Source organism: Aquarana catesbeiana, linkage group LG05, assembly GCF_042186555.1.
Source record: "Aquarana catesbeiana isolate 2022-GZ linkage group LG05, ASM4218655v1, whole genome shotgun sequence".
Lineage (NCBI taxonomy): Eukaryota > Metazoa > Chordata > Amphibia > Anura > Ranidae > Aquarana > Aquarana catesbeiana.
Window position 1 is genome coordinate 635,813,651 of NC_133328.1, and position 15,853 is coordinate 635,829,503.

A 15,853-nucleotide genomic window follows, 5' to 3' on the forward strand; every position below is an offset into this window, starting at 1 on the left:
AGTATGGTGGTCAGTGTAGTGTAATATGGTGGTCAGTGTAGTATAGTGGACAGTGTAGTATGGTGGTCAGTATAGTGTAGTATAGTGGACAGTGTAGTGGACAGTGTAGTATGGTGGTCAGTGTAGTATGGTGGTCAGTGTAGTGTAGTATAGTGGACAGTGTAGTATGGTGGTCAGTATAGTGTTGTATAGTGGACAGTGTAGTGGTTAGTGTAGTGGACAGTGTAGTATAGTGGTCAGTGTAGTATAGTGGTCAGTGTAGTATAGTGGACAGTGTAGTGGACAGTGTAGTATGGTGGTCAGTGTAGTATGGTGGTCAGTGTAGTATAGTGGTCAGTGTAGTATAGTGGACAGTGTAGTATGGTGGTCAGTGTAGTATGGTATGGTGGTCAGTGTAGTATGGTGGTCAGTGTAGTATGGTGGTCAGTGTAGTATGGTGGTCAGTGTAGTGGTTGGTGTAGTGGACAGTATAGTATGGTGGTCAGTATAGTATGGTGGTCAGTGTAGTATGGTGGACAGTGTAGTATGGTGGACAGTGTAGTATGGTGGTCAGTATAGTGTAGTATAGTGGACAGTGTAGTGGTTAGTGTAGTGGTCAGTGTAGTATAGTGGTCAGTGTAGTATAGTGGTCAGTGTAGTGGACAGAGTAGTATGGTGGTCAGTGTAGTATGGTGGTCAGTGTAGTATGGTGGTCAGTGTAGTATAGTGGTCAGTGTAGTATAGTGGTCAGTGTAATATAGTGGACAGTGTAGTATGGTGGTCAGTGTAGTGTAGTATGGTGGTCAGTGTAGTATGGTGGTCAGTTTAGTGTAGTATGGTGGTCAGTGTAGTATGGTGGTCAGTGTAGTATAGTGGACAGTGTAGTGGTTAGTGTAGTGGACAGTATAGTATGGTGGTCAGTGTAGTATGGTGGTCAGTGTAGTATGGTGGTCAGTGTAGTATGTTGGTCAGTATAGTTTTCAGTGTAGTATGGTGGTCAGTGTAGTATGGTGGTCAGTGTAGTATGTTGGTCAGAGTAGTATGGTGGTCAGCGTAGTATGGTGGTCAGCGTAGTATGTTGGTCAGCGTAGTATGTTGGTCAGCGTAGTATGTTGGTCAGCGTAGTATGTTGGTCAGCGTAGTGTAGTGGTCAGCGTAGTATGGTGGTCAGCGTAGTATGGTGGACAGCGTAGTATGGTGGACAGCGTAGTATGGTGGTCAGTATAGTGTAGTTTAGTATGGAGGTCAGTGTAGTGTGGTGGTCAGTGTAGTGTGGTGGTCAGTGTAGTGTGGTGGTCAGTGTAGTGTGGTGGTCAGTATAGTGTAGTGTAGTATGGTGGTCAGTGTAGTATGGTGGTCAGTGTAGTATGGTGGACAGTGTAGTGTAGTATGGTGGTCAGTATAGTGTAGTTTAGTATGGAGGTCAGTGTAGTGTAGTGGACAGTGTAGTGTGGTGGTCAGTGTAGTATGGTGGTCAGTATAGTGTAGTTTAGTATGGAGGTCAGTGTAGTGTAGTGGACAGTGTAGTGTGGTGGTCAGTGTAGTATGGTGGTCAGTATAGTGTAGTTTAGTATGGTGGTCAGTGTAGTATGGTGGTCAGTGTAGTATGGTGGTCGCCTGGTCGGTATAGTGTAGTTTAGTATGGAGGTCAGTGTAGTGTAGTGGTCAGTGTAGTGGTCAGTGTAGTATAGTGGACAGTGTAGTATGGTGGTCAGTATAGTGTAGTATAGTGGACAGTGTAGTGGTTAGTATAGTGGTCAGCGTAGTATGGTGGTCAGCGTAGTATGGTGGTCAGTATAGTGTAGTGTAGTATGGTGGACAGTGTAGTATGGTGGACAGTGTAGTATGGTGGTCAGTGTAGTATGGTGGTCAGTATAGTTTTCAGTGTAGTATGGTGGTCAGTGTAGTATGGTGGTCAGTATAGTGTAGTTTAGTATGGTGGTCCGTGTAGTATAGTGGTCAGTGTAGTATGGTGGTCAGTGTAGTATGGTGGACAGTGTAGTATGGTGGACAGTGTAGTATGGTGGACAGTGTAGTATGGTGGTCAGTGTAGTGTAGTATAGTGGACAGTGTAGTGTAGTATAGTGGACAGTGTAGTGTAGTATAGTGGACAGTGTATTGGTTAGTGTAGTGGTCAGTGTAGTATAGTGGTCAGTGTAGTATAGTGGTCAGTGTAGTATAGTGGTCAGTGTAATATAGTGTACAGTGTAGTATGGTGGTCAGTGTAGTATGGTGGTCAGTGTAGTATAGTGGACAGTGTAGTGGTCAGTGTAGTGTAGTATGGTGGTCAGTGTAATATAGTGGACAGTGTAGTATGGTGGTCAGTGTAGTGTAGTATAGTGGTCAGTGTAGTGTAGTATAGTGGACAGTGTAGTATGGTGGTCAGTGTAGTATGGTGGTCAGTGTAGTATGGTGGTCAGTACAGTGTAGTGTAGTGGTTAGTGTAGTGGACAGTATAGTATGGTGGTCAGTGTAGTATGGTGGAGAGTGTAGTATGGTGGACAGTGTAGTGTAGTATAGTGGACAGTGTAGTATGGTGGTCAGTATAGTGTAGTATGGTGGACAGTGTAGTATGGTGGACAGTGTAGTATGGTGGACAGTGTAGTATGGTGGTCAGTGTAGTGTAGTATAGTGGACAGTGTAGTGTAGTATAGTGGACAGTGTAGTGTAGTATAGTGGACAGTGTATTGGTTAGTGTAGTATAGTGGTCAGTGTAGTATAGTGGTCAGTGTAGTATAGTGGTCAGTGTAATATAGTGTACAGTGTAGTATGGTGGTCAGTGTAGTATGGTGGTCAGTGTAGTATAGTGGACAGTGTAGTGGTCAGTGTAGTGTAGTATGGTGGTCAGTGTAATATAGTGGACAGTGTAGTATGGTGGTCAGTGTAGTGTAGTATAGTGGTCAGTGTAGTGTAGTATAGTGGACAGTGTAGTATGGTGGTCAGTATAGTGGTTAGTATGGTGGTCAGTGTAGTATGGTGGTCAGTGTAGTATGGTGGTCAGTACAGTGTAGTGTAGTGGTTAGTGTAGTGGACAGTATAGTATGGTGGTCAGTGTAGTATGGTGGTCAGTGTAGTATGGTGGACAGTGTAGTATGGTGGACAGTGTAGTGTAGTATAGTGGACAGTGTAGTATGGTGGTCAGTATAGTGTAGTATGGTGGACAGTGTAGTATGGTGGTCAGTATAGTGTAGTATAGTGGTCAGTGTAGTATGGTGGTCAAGTGTAGTGTAGTGGACAGTGTAGTATGGTGGTCAGTGTAATGTAGTATGGTGGTCAGTGTAGTGTAGTATAGTGGACAGTGTAGTATGGTGGTCAGTATAGTTTAGTATAGTGGACAGTGTAGTATGGTGGTCAGTATAGTGTAGTATAGTGGACAGTGTAGTATGGTGGTCAGTATAGTGTAGTATAGTGGACAGTGTAGTATGGTGGTCAGTATAGTGTAGTATAGTGGTCAGTGTAGTATGGTGGTCAAGTGTAGTGTAGTGGACAGTGTAGTATAGTGGACAGTGTTGTATGGTGGTCAGTATAGTGTAGTATAGTGAACAGTGTAGTATGGTGGTCAGTATAGTGTAGTATGGTGGACAGTGTAGTATGGTGGACAGTGTAGTATGGTGGTCAGTATAGTGTAGTATAGTGGACAGTGTAGTATGGTGGTCAGTATAGTGTAGTATGGTGGTCAGTATAGTGTAGTATGGTGGACAGTGTAGTATGGTGGTCAGTATAGTGTAGTATAGTGGACAGTGTAGTATGGTGGTCAGTATAGTGTAGTATGGTGGACAGTGTAGTATGGTGGTCAGTATAGTGTAGTATAGTGGTCAGTGTAGTATGGTGTTCAAGTGTAGTGTAGTGGACAGTGTAGTATGGTGGTCAGTGTAATGTAGTATGGTGGTCAGTATAGTGTAGTATAGTGGACAGTGTAGTATGGTGGTCAGTATAGTGTAGTATGGTGGACAGTGTAGTATGGTGGTCAGTATAGTGTAGTATAGTGGACAGTGTAGTATGGTGGTCAGTATAGTGTAGTATAGTGGACAGTGTAGTATGGTGGTCAGTATAGTGTAGTATGGTGGACAGTGTAGTATAGTGGACAGTGTAGTATGGTGGTCAAGTGTAGTGTAGTGGACAGTGTAGTATGGTGGTCAGTGTAATGTAGTATGGTGGTCAGTATAGTGTAGTATAATGGACAGTGTTGTATGGTGGTCAGTATAGTGTAGTATAGTGGACAGTGTAGTATGGTGGTCAGTATATTGTAGTATGGTGGACAGTGTAGTATGGTGGTCAGTATAGTGTAGTATAGTGGACAGTGTAGTATGGTGGTCAGTATAGTGTAGTATAGTGGACAGTGTAGTATGGTGGTCAGTATAGTGTAGTATAGTGGACAGTGTAGTATGGTGGTCAGTATAGTGTAGTATGGTGGTCAGTATAGTGTAGTATGGTGGACAGTGTAGTATAGTGGACAGTGTAGTATGGTGGTCAGTATAGTGTAGTATGGTGGATAGTGTAGTATGGTGGTCAAGTGTAGTATAGTGGACAGTGTAGTATGGTGGTCAGTGTAATGTAGTATGGTGGTCAGTATAGTGGACAGTGTAGTATGGTGGTCAGTATAGTGTAGTATGGTGGACAGTGTAGTATGGTGGTCAGTATAGTGTAGTATAGTGGACAGTGTAGTATGGTGGTCAGTATAGTGTAGTATAGTGGACAGTGTAGTATGGTGGTCAGTATAGTGTAGTATGGTGGACAGTGTAGTATAGTGGACAGTGTAGTATGGTGGTCAGTATAGTGTAGTATGGTGGTCAGTATAGTGTAGTATGGTGGACAGTGTAGTATGGTGGTCAGTATAGTGTAATACAGTGGACAGTGTAGTATGGTGGTCAGTATAGTGTAGTACAGTGGACAGTGTAGTATGGTGGTCAGTATAGTGTAGTATAGTGGTCAGTGTAGTATGGTGGTCAAGTGTAGTATAGTGGTCAGTGTAATGTAGTATAATGGACAGTGTAGTATAGTGGTCAGTATAGTGGACAGTGTAGTGGTCAGTGTAGTGGTAAGTGTAATATAGTGGTCAGTATAGCATAGTGGTCAGTATAGTGGTCAGTGTAGTGGACAATGTAGTGTAGTGGTCAGTATAGGAATCCGGTAGGTCAGTACTATTGTATTTGAAGGGACTCAGGGATAGCTAAAAGTCTGCAGGTTGGGGGGGGGCGCAAATTACTTGCCTTGCCCCGGGTGCTGACAACCCACACTGCGCCACTGTATAGATCAGACCAAAATAAGGGACAAATGAGGAGGAATGAGGGACAGAGGGACATTGCTCCAAATCGGGGACAGTTGGGAGCTATGCCTTTTCCGTTATCCAGCCTCACCGGCTTGCCTCTACTTCCCTAAAGCCGCTCCAGCACTTTGTGAAATTAGCTTCTGACTGCTAAATATGATGTGGTTTAGCTATTCATACCCTGGGGAGTGGACACCATACTCCATTGAGGTCCAACCTTTAATCCAGCTTCTCCAGTCCATCAAGACATCTTCAGTTCCTCCCATGGTACTTGGATACCATTGTTACACAAGCTGGGTGTGAGGCCGAGGCCCCAGTCCAGCCAGAGCCACCCTCCTCAGACAGCTGGCCTAGGAAGATCTAACTGTTAACTACATCCCCCACCCCGAAAAGGCAGGAGGCCCAGGGGACAACTGCCTTCCCCAGGTCATCCCTAAATATTTATGCACTACTGGCAATAAACCTCCTAGTGGTTGGCCAGGAAGATACAAACATTCATAATTCTGATTGGTGCAGCCTCACGCTATTGTCAGTAGCAACTACTAGCAGCAGGCAGAAACAAACAATAACCAGAGCGCAGGAGAGACGTAAGGAAGTTGTACTATCCAGCTAAAGTGGACTACATCAAACACTACATTTAGGTACACTACAAAAAATGTCTGCTTTGTCGGTGTCCTTGTTGGAAGCATTGGAAAGGCAGGAAGTGTGGGAAAAACTCCCTAAGGGGGATACAGTTGGCAGGAATACAGAAAGGAGCTGACTATGGTCATTGTGAAAAGAACAGGATGAAACGAAGTAAAGAATTGACCAAAGTCATAGTCCATGTCTCAGTTAGTCAATGTGAAGAGGTGGGCTGTGCAATGCGAGGAATGTTGACTTCTCTCATAGACGGTTTCTGTCTCTTCCAGGAAGATGGGATTCTCTGCAATCCTCACTCTGTTGGTCAGTGTCCTCCTCACCCTCCACTTTGTCCTAACATGGTGGAGACAGCAGAGACGGTACAGGTCACTGCCCCCTGGACCCACCCCGCTGCCTTTCCTGGGAACCCCAAAGTATATGGATCGACGGACTAGTGATAAAAACTACACCTTGGTAAGGGACCGCTGGGATCTAACCAGCTTCTGAGAAACTGTACTTGTCGTTGTGCGAAATTTGTTTCCTGCACTCTATGTAGAACGATTGCCATCTACAGTATAGCAGCAGATTTGCACTGCTCCTTAGTGGTCATCCAGTGAAGTTCCAGGGTCCAGTACGGGCATTTATAAATAACCTTTTAGATAGCAAAGTTTATTCAAAAATCTGCAGAACAATAGAACGCTGTCATCACAATGACCTGGTTAAAGCAGAGTTCCAGTCTAGGGAACAAATACTGTAGCTGCTAACTTTTAATATAAGGTGACTTACCTGTCCAAGTGTAGCGCCCTGCACCTGAAGGGCAGATGCTATTCTTTTCAAATTTAAGTTAGTTGAAGATACAGTTCGGCTCAGCTTATTATTACTTAAAGTTACTGGTTTCTGTACCAGTTTGGCTGGACTGTGCAGATTTCCATCCGACCATGGGTGGTGCTGTTACCATTGGTCGATGTTGTAAATACAGTCTGGTAGGACACATTGAATACTCTTTGCCCAGAGACAGTTCGGTGGGAGTGGTTCATCCACCATGCATTCTGGGTAGGGGTATTTAAGGAGCAGACCCCATTTTTTAGAAGTGGTTTGCGCTTCCTGACCTCATGGCCCTCCTGGCCTGGGGGAATTGCTGCTGCCTAAAATTCTGCCTTGGGGTCGGCGGACCCAAGGCCCAGCTACTAGAAGAAGGCCCAAAGTTTTAGTGGGTTATTGGTCCATAGGATGGTCTCTTTGCTGTCTGGCCTGTGGGAAGAAGCAAGGGACTGTAGCAACCAGGGGAGGACTCTTCAGGAGAGGACCGAGCATAAGGCTGGTGTCTTGAGAAGAGCCTGGGAACTCAGTCGGAGACGCATCTGGGATTAAGCACAGCAATCAGTTTATTCAAGATTGTCAGGTCTGTGGCAAAGACCGTGTCAAGCACAGCAATCTGTTTATTCAAGATTGTCAGGTCTGTGGCAGAGACCGTTTCAAGCACAGCAATCAGTTTATTCAAGATTGTCAGGTCTGTGGCAGAGACCGTGTCAAGCACCGTAAGCAGTTTATTCACAATTGTCAGGTCTGTAGTAGAGACCTTGTCCGAGCATCGCATCGACTGCTAGGATGGTGAGAGAGACCTATCCGGTGGTTGCTAAATCCAGTTGTGGAGCTGCTGCTCGCTGGATATAGGAATTGCCTCTAACCGCAAAATTCAAGGTACCTGAATGCCTTTCACCCTCTACCCTGCTATTGCATATTTTGTTTCTTCAATAAAACTTGGAAAAAGTGTTGGAGCCAGTGTCTTCAAATCTAAGTGTTGGAGCCAGTGTCTTCAATTGAATATCTACTATGGGACCCCTATGATGAACACTGTGAAGATGGTAACGGTAAGCCCAAATCTATTCTGCAGCTCCTTCGGGGGTTAGTGCTTCATGTGGGGGCTCGAGTCCAGGAATTACTGTTACCTATCGCAACTAAAGGGACTTTTTGCCAAGGAATTAATGCAATAGAGGGTTTTGGACTTTGTCATTTTGTTTTTCTTTCAACACGGGGTCGGTTTCGGGTTAAGGTCCTGGGGTGCCAGCCATGGGCGGAGTCAAGAAAGCCCAGGAGTTGTGTGATCAGAAGAGCCAGTGGGAGGAGTTGTCCCAACTACTTGTTGAGTGAGAGACCGCGTGGTCTGGATAAACGTCAGAAGGAAGGTCTTGTTGAGTCGTCGCCATGTTCCGAATGCCAGGAATGCAGTCTTCTACAGGGCCCAGAATGTTCTCTGGAGGTACCACTACGAGTATCAGATTGCTGCAACACAGTTGCTGATGGACACAGGGATTCACTTACAACCGCATGGGCATTTCATCCTGAATACAACAAGAGATTCAGGGGCTCTGGGCATGCTGTGTAACAGATGCGAGGGACTAGTCACAAGTCCTCGACCGGTTGTTCGATGTCTGCACTGCAGAGAGTACCTGTCCACTGTGGAACAACCCACCGTGCCGCCCTGGGCCTACCGGATGGATTGGGCCACGGGCATCGCCACTGAAGAGACTGTTACATTTAATCTTGCAGTCAGGCCTACACTCTCAAAGCCTGCTACGCCGAGTGCTCCTGAGAGAGATGGTGCTGTAACTACCATTGAGGAACCGACAGTGGATATTGCTACTACCATCACTTCTACCATTACCGACCTTGCTGTTCCTACTCAAAAGAAGGTCGGGTACGTGAAAGCCTCCCGCGGCTGCGGTCGAGGTTTACCTCAGAGACTACCTTAACCAGATCCACAGAAGGAGACCACATCAAGAACGGGTGAGATCTCTGGGGACATTGTGCATGGGGGGGACTGTTTGCCAAAACATGCCTGAGGAAGAGTTGCGGGACTCAGAAATAGACTTTCTCAGATCTTTCAGGAGATGTTGATCTCTTTGAAACTATGTCTCAGGAGATGCTGTGGGTGAATAGTGACAATGTCGCCGCAACCTTTAACTTCTCTGACTGGGCAGCTTTGAATTTGGGGAGAACATCACCCCGGGTGGAAATCCCTACAACCACTAGCGAGATTTTGTCTAAAGATGCCGGTCTGTTTGGGTCAAATAAATCATCTCTTTGCCATGGTGCACAAATGCCCAGTTTTATGTGTGCCTTCTGGTCTGGGAAGTTTCCATTCTTTGCCAAAGCTTGCCCGATCTCAACGGCTGTTAAACAAGTGAGTGGCCACAGAATATAGACTTGAATTCCTGTACGTTCCCAGGGACATCATGCAAGAGATCGAGGGAAACAGAGAGAGCTGGTATAGTGAAGACATTTGGGACTTTTTAAAAGTATCAAAGCCCTTTAGGAAGCCAGAATGTTCTTTGGTGATGGATGATCGGTTTGCCGGATGCCTGTTGCATTGGAGCTATGGGAGGCACATATACATGGACAAAGTTGTACAAGGGAAAGCCGAGACTTTGCCTGATCCCCGTTTTTATTGATCGATTATGGTAACTGTTTCTGTTTGTGTCAGTCTAAGAAGAAAACTTCTATTTTCTTTTTCTTCAATGCAAGGACTATGGGGAATAGTTAGTTAGTGTCAGTTGATAGAGAAACTGCGTGTCAAGTTTTTCAAACTCTCAACACTTGCTTAAAAGGACTTGCAGCTTCTTGCAAGGAAGGTACTGACTTGTGTAGTTCTGTTTGTTTTGTTTAAGATTCAACCGGATCTTCTGGCAAACAGGAGATGAATGTGTTGCTGTATTTTCTAATTCGTGTGTGAGGCTGTTAACCATTTAATGTGTTATTACTTTACCCTTCTTCCCCTTTCTACTTGAATGTTGGGATTCAGGTATCTGACTTTCAGTATTGAGAGTCACATTTTTTTTCTGTGAGCGCTCACCTGATTGGGGCAGCTGGGGGAGGAGAGGACACAGGCAGTAAAAAGGAGATGGCTCCTCCCCAGCGTTCAGTGGCAGCGTGAGGAGCGAGATTGGCAAGTGTCCAGCATGTCGGAGGTGGACAGACTGTTCACCCATCTGCGGGCGGAAGCGGCATCATGGGGAGCAGAGTGGCTACAGGAGCAGCTGTCCATGGTGCTTGGAGATTGGGCCTCTGGAGCAGGTACAGGCGAGCAGGAGTCCACATGAGCTCAGAGGTCTTGGTCTCAGGAGCGTTTCTCCCCAGACTCCTCCCCCAGAGCTCAGCGTCACACCGGGAGCCCCTTCAGGACCACCCGCAAAGCATTCTGCTGTGCTTGTGATAAGTGGTCCTGGGAGGAATCCCTCTCATAAACGGAGCTTGGCGTGCCGGGCCTCTGGGAGTACTGGAGTCCCCCCTCAGCCCGATCCACAGCAAGAGCAAGACCATGCAGGCGCCGCCCCTGGCTATGAGTCAGTGGAGGTGGGGCCTCGGCACGGGAATCGTTCAGCAGCGGCCGCCGGGCCATCCACATCAGCAGCAGGCGGCTCTCCAGTGCCTAGTCGGCATCATCTGAGGACTGACACGAAGGATGCAGGGGGGAAGAGAGGGGAGTGCTCCAAAGGCCCAAGAAAAGCGAACAGAAAATCGGATGGATCCAGTGTGAGGAGGTGGGGCCTGCAGCCTCGCAGATTCTCAGCATCCAAGGACACATCCCCTGGAGGGCTGACGGTGAGAGAGGAAGAGGTGTCGGTTGAGAGATCTGAGGGCGAGCTGTCTGTGTCAGAAGAGGAGGAGCCTCGTGGATGTCCTGCAACGATGGAGGCGGGACCTTTGGCTGGTGGGACACTTCCTAGGCAGCCTGGTAAGTCCAATTTTGCTTCTTCTTGTTCTATTAGATCTGAGGGGGATAAGGGGGTGGTTTCAGGGAGTGGGCTTAGGTCCCTTAGGGAGTTGCCATACACGCAGGCAGGGTTGCCCAAGGGGTTTTCCCCGGCTAGTTCAGTCCACGACCATGCCCAGGCAAATACAGGGTTACAGGGGTTCCTGGCGGGTTTGAAGGAACTGGTCAAGAGGTTTGAACCTGGGACGAGCAGACAAGCCACCTCTGTGGTGGCCTGGGTCCCACCTGCGGGGGGGCAGCAGCGATGGGGGCTCCGGGGTCTGGGGTTCCCTCCCCCCCACCCCCTACTGTGGAGGGGGTGCCCGCCGTAGTGGAAACTGCGGCGACGGGACAGGCTGTGGCAGGTAAGTCGGCGGCGGGGGACAAGGCGGAGATGGCGGGGGAGGTCCCTAGCAAACAAGAGGCCGTTAGGCTGGCCGACTCAGCAAAATGCGAAGTCTATTTGTGTGTTTTGAGGGGCCCCTGGGAACGCACCTTAAAGCGGAGGTCCGGGAAAAAATTTGGAAAGGTGAGTATGTTGGAAAAATTCAATCTGGATAGGGTCAAGCCAGAGGAGCACAAGAAGGAGAATGAGGAAAGAGACGGTACAGGCTCATCCCGCGATCTTTCCCTAACTGGCTACAAGCTTTCGCCATTATGGCTAGTGTGATTGGTGAGAAGAACCCGGAAAACTGTTCGGTGCTCTTCTGTTATCTGGACGCAGTCGGGGAGGCATACAGAGTCTACAGGGGAACTGCATGGTTGAGGTACGACGAACAGTTCCGTCAGCAGAGGGCGATCCGCCTGTTCTTGTGGTGGGACCACAAGGACATTAGTTTGTGGATGCGACTTATGACATCGGCGAAGGCACCAAATCATTTTTTTTCAAGTGGGAACAGGTGGCTCATCCACCCCTGGATAATCGGCCACAAAGAAGGGAGTCTGTTGGCAGTATGAGGGTTCCTGCAAGTTTGGGGGGTCTTGCCGATACAAGCACGAATGGTCCGGCTGCAGAGGTGCTCATCCTTTGTCCCGATGCAGGGGAAGGGTCGTGCCGGTGAGTCTGTTAACAAAAGGGACAAGAACATGCAAGAACATATTTGGGGGACACACCATACAATGCGTTTAAATTCAAGATGGTGCTGCTATAAGACCTACAAACAGTACAAAATATTTTACAGCGCACACATACAAGAATGACATTTCCTGCAGGGCTAGTTAAAAATACCTGAACATATTCAAAAAAATATGGGGGTTTGTTCACACTATATGGTCATATAGTGCTAAGCCCACTTACTGCGACAAAGTACCCCGAATTAGTGGGTCCTACACTAGTAATAGAATGGAAGATCCTTTGTCTCAACCATGGGAGCTGAACTCCTCTATGTGGGAGCACTGAAGGGGATACATCCTAAACACTGGTGGCCACTAATAAGAGGTAATGAGGAGGGGGAGGGGTGCTCCAGCCCAAAAATTTTTTCTTGTTTTTTTCATTCTTGTATGTGTGTGCTGTAAAATATTTTGTACTGTTAACAAAAGGGATGACGCCAGTGAAGGTGGAAAGGATGCAGTTTTTCCTCGATAGATACCCGGAATAGGGAGGCGGCACGGTTGTTAGGCTCGGGTTTCTCCGAGGGATTTCCAATACTTTCTACCCTGGCCAGAGCACCACCAGTGTCCCGGAACTTGCGCTCGGCCTCGCAACATTCGGAAGTGGTTTCTGAGAAATTGCTGAAGAATGTTTCATTAGGCCACATGGGTGGCCCTTTCCCTTTATTACCTTTAGCAGATTTGGTCATCTCACCCTTAGGGATCGTGCGGAAGAAGGAGGCTAAATTTATTGGGCTCCTTTTAATTCACCACCTTTCCTTCCCGAAGGGAGGGTCAGTCAATGATGCGATTGACTCGGGGGTGTGCGCAGTATCTTACACTTCCTTTGATACGGCTGTTTTTTGGGTACGACTTTATGGGCAAAGGGCTATGATGGGCAAATCCGATACTGAGTCTGCATTTAGATTGCTTCCCGTTCATCCAGATAGCTTTCGTTTGCTTGGATGTCATTGGCAGGAGGAATTCTATGTGGATCACTGCCTGCCCATGGCTTGTTTTATTTCATGTGGACTATTTGAGACGTTCAGTTCCTTTGTGGAGTAGGTAGTTTGAGACGTCTCAGGGGTGAATTCCATCATCCATTGGATGATTTTCTTTGAGTGGGCCTGTCCTCCTCCGAGATCTGTGCTACTGGCTGCGTTGGAACACATGCTGCTCATTTTGGCATCCCCTTTGCCCCGGAAAAAACGGAAGGGCTGACTTCAGTGATTAGTTTCCTGGGCATTGTATCGGATTCTGACACCATGGAATGTCTCCTGCCGGAAGACAAGCTGGCGGCACTCAAGAGATTCAGGGACTCTTGGGATTGCACAAGGTTCAACTTCGGAAACTGCAGTCGTTGTTGGGTAAGTTGAATTTTGCGTGTCGCATCCTACTGATGGGGAGAGTATTTTGCCGGCGGCTGTCGGCAAGTACGGCGGGGGTCAATTCGCCCACTCATTTTGTGCGCCTTGTAAAGGAGCACAGGGAGGACTTGCGAGTGTGGCACTTTGTTCTTGGAATCTTTTAATGGGCGGGCATTGTGGATGTCCGGGCCGCTTAGTAACTTTGACCTGGAACTTTACATGGATGCGGCCGGCTGGACTGGATTTGGGGCCGCCTTTCAGGGCCGTTGGAGTGCAGGGCCCTGGCCGGAATCGTGGAAAGAGGTGGATTTTCTCCGTAATTTGGTATTGCTGGAATTGTTTCTGGTGGTTCTGGCCGTGGAGCTGTGGGGAGAGTTGTTCAGGGACCTGAAAGTGCGCTTTCATGGGGACAATCTTAGGGTGGTACAGGTCATTAACAATGTCTCGGCCTCGTCTCCGCCTGTGGTTCGGCTGCTCCAACACTTAATGTTGTGATGTCTGCAGTTAAATGTTTTTATTCATGCTGTGCACCTCCCGGGAGTTGAGAATGTCATAGCTGACGCTTTGTCTCGCTTTCAGTGGGACAGGTTCCTGAAGTTGGCGGCGGAGCGATGCGGGATTCCTTGTCCCGACTGGCTGTGGAGGATTGCCTCTTGGGATCGTCTCCGGATGGATCAGTCTGTGAGTGATGCGACGTGGGATACATATAGCAAGGTTTGGTGAGAATGGTTGTCTTTATTGCAACAGGCCGAGGTGGAGCAGGAGGGCCCGGAAGTGTGGTTGGTGGTTCTGTATTTTGTCTTGCGGAATCTTGAGGGGGGTGTCGGTGTTGGAGAGAAAATTGTCAGGATTGGCATTTTTATTCAAATTTCAGAGTTGCCGGGACTTCAGTAAAGATTTTTGCGTACAGCAAGCACTGAAGAGGTATCGGCGTTCTTAGAAGCGTAGGGACTCCAGGCACTCTGTTTAGTTTGAGCTTTTGGGGAAGGTTTTAGCCCAGTTGGTTTTTCTGTGTTTATCCGCCTTTGAAGTTTCCTTGTTCAAAACCTTCTCCCTGGCGTTCTTTGGTGCTTTTACGGATCGGCGAACTAGTTAGCCCTTCCAAGAGGGTACAGGGGGGTATGTGGGCTGCAGAGGTCACCTTTGGGGAGGATAGGTTATCCCTGGTTTTGCACAAGTCCAAAACGGATCAGGTGGGCAGGGACAGGAAGGTTCAGGTATTTTCGGTGCCAGGTTTGCCCTTTGGTGGAGGCGGTAAGGGAGTTTCATGCAGAGTCGCCCGGATTTGGCGTGGTCCTTTTTGATACATGCTCATGGGTCCCCTTTGTCCAGATTTCAATTAATTTCTGTTTTCAAAAAATGCTTAAGGGCGTTGGGTTTGGGGGAAAAGGAGGCTACTAGATAGGGGTTGGATGAAGAGGCGGTTAAGCGCATTGGTAGGTGGGAATCGCATCGGTTCAAGTTATACATTCGTCCTCACCTGTTGTCAGATTAATGGGGGAGGGGGAACTTATTGGGCATGTTTAGGTGGGTATGCATGTTTTCTGCGTGCATATTGGTTGTTATTTGTGGTATGTTTTTTTTTTTTTTTCTTTCAGGTGGCGTGCAGGGCCTAGTCTGGATATTGGGCCACTCATATGTGTTTTGGGGCGGCAACAAAAGCAGTTGTTTGGCCTGATGGGAGACAATTGGGCATTTCTAGGCAGGTAGCCTGTGTCCGGTGGTTGGGCGTACCGAGCATGCTGTGGAGCAGGATGGTCCCAGAAGTGCATCGATTTGCACGACTGGATAGGCCGCCGGACATTTTGGTGTTGCACGTCGGCGGTAATGATTTGGGCTTAAGGTCCATGTTGGACATTGCGTGGGATATCAAATTTGATTTCTTGTGGCTCCGCATGACCTTTCCGGAGATGCTTATTGTGTGGTCCGACATCATTGCTTGGACGATTTGGCGATTGGCTAGATTGGTGGAGCGGCTCAATAAGGCCCGGAAAAAGGTTAACAGGGACATTATCAGATTTGTGGTTAGGAATGGCGGGCTGGTTATCAGACATTTAAAGCTCAAAATGGATATTTGGCAATACCTACGGGGTACACCTCAATGCAGTGGGGATTGAGATGTGGGCACTGGGGTTGCAGGATGGTATCCAGAGAGCGTTGAGGGTGTGGAGGGGCACACAAGGGTAAGGTTTTCCCCTTGAGTTCTGTGGCGGGTTTTGGTCTATGCGGGTGAATGAAGAAACCTTGGATAAGGAGGGGTTCGGGACCCATCGGTGGTATGGGTCCCGCTGGTGGTATTCCAGTTAACTGGTGCACTGTGGTCAGTGGGTTGTCTCCGAGCTAGTATGTCAGCTGGAGGCCTATTAGTATATAAGAGGTACCGCAGTGCATTAGTAATTCATATTTTAGTTTGGGGTTCCTGCAAAGACCAACGTGAGTATTGACTGATGGTTTTTGGTTAACAGATGTTTTATACGGTTATGTTAATTTGAGTTGATTTTGTTAATAAAGAGGCTGCTACAGCCAATATTTACTCCAAATTGGTGTGGTCTCCATTAATGGGTTAATAAGGGTGCTTTGGAGTATGGGGTTGGTCGGGCAGGTATGGGGAAGTATGGATCATCTGTTATACAATGGTCAAGTGCTTTATAAGACTATATCCACATAGGTGTTATAAAACACCTTCCTTACCAGAAAATGTATTAAATAATGTGCCAGCAGTCCATAAACAGCCTCTTAATTGTCAGATCCTTATAAACATGCAGGAACAAAGTCCTCTCT

At 47.5% G+C, this 15,853-nt stretch overlaps 1 protein-coding gene across 3 annotated transcripts in view; it reads left to right on the forward strand.

Annotated features, from left to right (window-relative positions):
- Nucleotides 1-15,853, forward strand: part of LOC141145580 (cytochrome P450 2C14-like) — an 85,610-nt gene that overhangs the window by 19,971 nt on the left and 49,786 nt on the right. For all 3 annotated transcript variants that reach the window (XM_073632404.1, XM_073632403.1, XM_073632405.1), the window contains exon 2: nucleotides 6,154-6,337. In XM_073632404.1, the coding sequence (XP_073488505.1) occupies nucleotides 6,158-6,337 (180 nt within the window). In that variant the 5' untranslated portion in view covers nucleotides 6,154-6,157. The remainder of the gene's footprint in view (nucleotides 1-6,153; nucleotides 6,338-15,853) is intronic.